The sequence below is a fragment of the Protobothrops mucrosquamatus genome, unplaced genomic scaffold (genome assembly GCF_001527695.2).
Source record: "Protobothrops mucrosquamatus isolate PMUCROS unplaced genomic scaffold, P.Mucros_1.0 scaffold_87, whole genome shotgun sequence".
In the NCBI taxonomy this organism is placed as follows: Eukaryota; Metazoa; Chordata; class Lepidosauria; order Squamata; family Viperidae; genus Protobothrops; species Protobothrops mucrosquamatus.
The window spans coordinates 80,434-83,223 of record NW_015386163.1 but is presented as its reverse complement, the minus strand read 5'-3'; the positions used below and the strand labels follow the sequence as shown (position 1 = coordinate 83,223).

The 2,790-nt window shown below is 34.5% G+C and overlaps 1 protein-coding gene across 1 annotated transcript in view; it reads left to right on the top strand.

Moving 5' to 3' along the window:
* NEB (nebulin) overlaps positions 1-2,790 on the top strand; it is a 221,727-nt gene that overhangs the window by 146,894 nt on the left and 72,043 nt on the right. The window contains exons 134-136 of the mRNA XM_015814350.1: positions 55-162; positions 1,148-1,255; positions 2,005-2,112. Coding sequence (XP_015669836.1) covers positions 55-162; positions 1,148-1,255; positions 2,005-2,112 — 324 coding nt within the window. The remainder of the gene's footprint in view (positions 1-54; positions 163-1,147; positions 1,256-2,004; positions 2,113-2,790) is intronic.

Sequence of the window (2,790 nt, the reverse complement as noted above, 5' to 3'; positions counted from 1 at the left end):
GAGAAACCTTTTGCTAATATTCAACATAGCTTATTTTGTTTTGTCAATACTCAGGCTGTTTACCGCCATAACTATGTGCATCATATCAAAGGGAAATATACGCCAACAGATAAGACAGTGGATCTGGAGCGGGCAAATCAGGCTTACAAGATACAGAGTGAAGTAAGTACTTGGATTTTGCCTCTGGATGACATTAAAAGAGGGAGGGGAAGGGGTTTGATTTGGGGCCATGAAGCTGCAGAAGAAAAGCAGCAATAATAACACACAATAATACAATATCAAATATAAAAGAACAAGGAGGAGATAGATGTTCAAGACTGGCAGCGTTATAGTGAGCGATACATTTACCCAGCTGTTTAGAATATTTGGGGGTCTTCTCTTCCCTTCAAAAGCTTTGGTATAAAACTTTGAAGAACTTTAAAGTGTGCTGATATGTCTCGTCATTAGCAATGTGATGTTGGCTACCTTTTTTGGAAGTGAGATTGCTAATAGTGCATTCTCTCAACTCCTGGTGATAATTCGTGGAAGTGTTATGTTTCCTTGGCAATAAAACAGAAGGGGTTTGCTACTTCCTTCTCCCAGAATGCTTTTCTTATTCTAATATGCAGACCTGGAATTTTCTGGGAGGTCTTCCAACCTAATACTAACCAGATCTATCCCTAGTCCCTTGATTTCTGAAGACCAGCCAAGGCCAGTAGGGCCCAGAATTCAGCACACTTACCTTTTCTGACCCTAACTTACTTAGTGGACTGTGGAATCATAGAGCTGAAAGGGGGTTAATTGGGCCATCTAATCCAATCCTTTCTTAGTGGAAAATCTAAATTCAACTGTATCTCTATCAGATTGTCTTGCCTCTGCTTGAACATATCCTATCAAGAGGAGATCACCAATTCCCTCATTGAAGTTTTATTACCATTGAGTACTCCAGTTAAAAGTGGTTAGGATTGTATTTCTTGATGTATTTTTCCAATTTGCCAAACTCAAAGTGTGAAGAAGTACTAAAAAAAAAGTCTGGGCGTAGCCTGGTATGACTTCTGCTTGTACAGTACTAGAGCATACCCAAAGTTTCCCAACAATTGCCTTAAAGGGCTTTACTACATTATTATAAATCTCAATTTTTATTCATTCATTCATTTGTTTTTGGCAGCCTCTCTACCGGAATGCTGGCTTGCATGCCCTTCCCACTGGATACAAACTTCCACCAGATACCCCTGGTTTCAAGCATGCTAAACATGCCTACTATATTGGCAGTGATGTAAGTAACTGTTTAATTAATTTTTATTTCCAGACAGAGACAAAAAGAGAGAAACACTGTAGGAGTAATATTAAACAAGACACATACCAGTAGCACCCAAAATAATTCCATAATGCCATCTTTATGCTTATTCATCCTTAAGTATATAGAAATAATTTTTAGAAATGAAATAGCATGCAAAACAATATGCAACAGATATCCTAATGTTGACTAGTCTTTTGTTAGATATAGAAAATTTGTGTTATATTAGGAAAATTCTCTCATTTATGGAAAAGATTTTCTGCTCATGTGAGGGCCCCTCTATAGCTAAGCTACTACATCACTATAAAATTTGTATGATTTTATATTTAGGGTAAGATGAAAAGCTTTATTTTACTGCAAAAGACATGGAAAAAAATTACAATTATTTCAAAAATCTGTCATATAATTTTCTTTCTACTTTATATCTACATATATTTCCACAACATAATTCCAAGGAATTTTCTTTTATTGACAACTTCTTTCAGTTGAGTCAGATAATTGTTAAAGAACAAAAAAACAAACAAAAATAATAAAAGCTTTCATTAAAATATTCAAATGGATTAAGGGAGATATTGAGATAGATGGCTGCCTAACTACAATATGTGGTCTTTTAACTATATGTTTGCATGTAATATTGGTTTCATTATATTGGTTTTTTATTATACTGTAACTGTTTTTATTTATTAAAGCACCTAAATCTGAAGTCTATGTATATATTTGCTTTTCAGATAAAATATAAAGAAATTTATGAACATGTCAAGGGCACTGGTTACAATTTTGGGCCCAAAGCTGTTCCATTTGTACAAACAAGGAAAGTCAATAAAATCCTTAATGAGGTAAGTAATTAATTCATTTCATAAAAACTGGCATTTCTGTGATACAGTATTTGATTTTATAAAACTGTTTGTGATCACTGTTAGAATCTTACATAGGAATCTTACATTAAAAAATGATGCACTTTTATACAATGTTTATGAACCCATTTTAGATAAAGCAGATAAATGTGTCTGCTAGAAATATCAAGTTGACTCAGCCTTCCACCCTTCTGAGGTCGGTAAAATGAAGACCCAGATTGTTGGGGGCAAAAGGCTGACTCTGTAAACCACTTAGAGAGGGCTGTAAAGCACTGTGAAGCTGTACATAAGTCTAAGTGCTATTGCTATTAATGTTTTTAAATTGTGTATTCTAATCAGTAACTTTGAAAAGCTCACAGTTATAAACGTTTGCAATTCAAAAGTGTATTTGGGCATAAAACTTGTGTGATTACAAAATAGTAAGAAGGTTGATGCTTCGCTTCTTTTCTCCATCAGCATTAATGCATTCATTGACTGAAGTAGTAAATGTTTTAGGTTTGTCTGAATGGTTGGGAATGTGTTATAAATTTTGTGGGGAGGAAGGGCACCACAGGGAGTTGTATGGAGAGCATGTTGTCCAGTCACAAACTTTTTATCTCATAGAAAGATAACCTGATGAAAATAACAGTCAAGTAAACATTTTGATAATCTACATACATA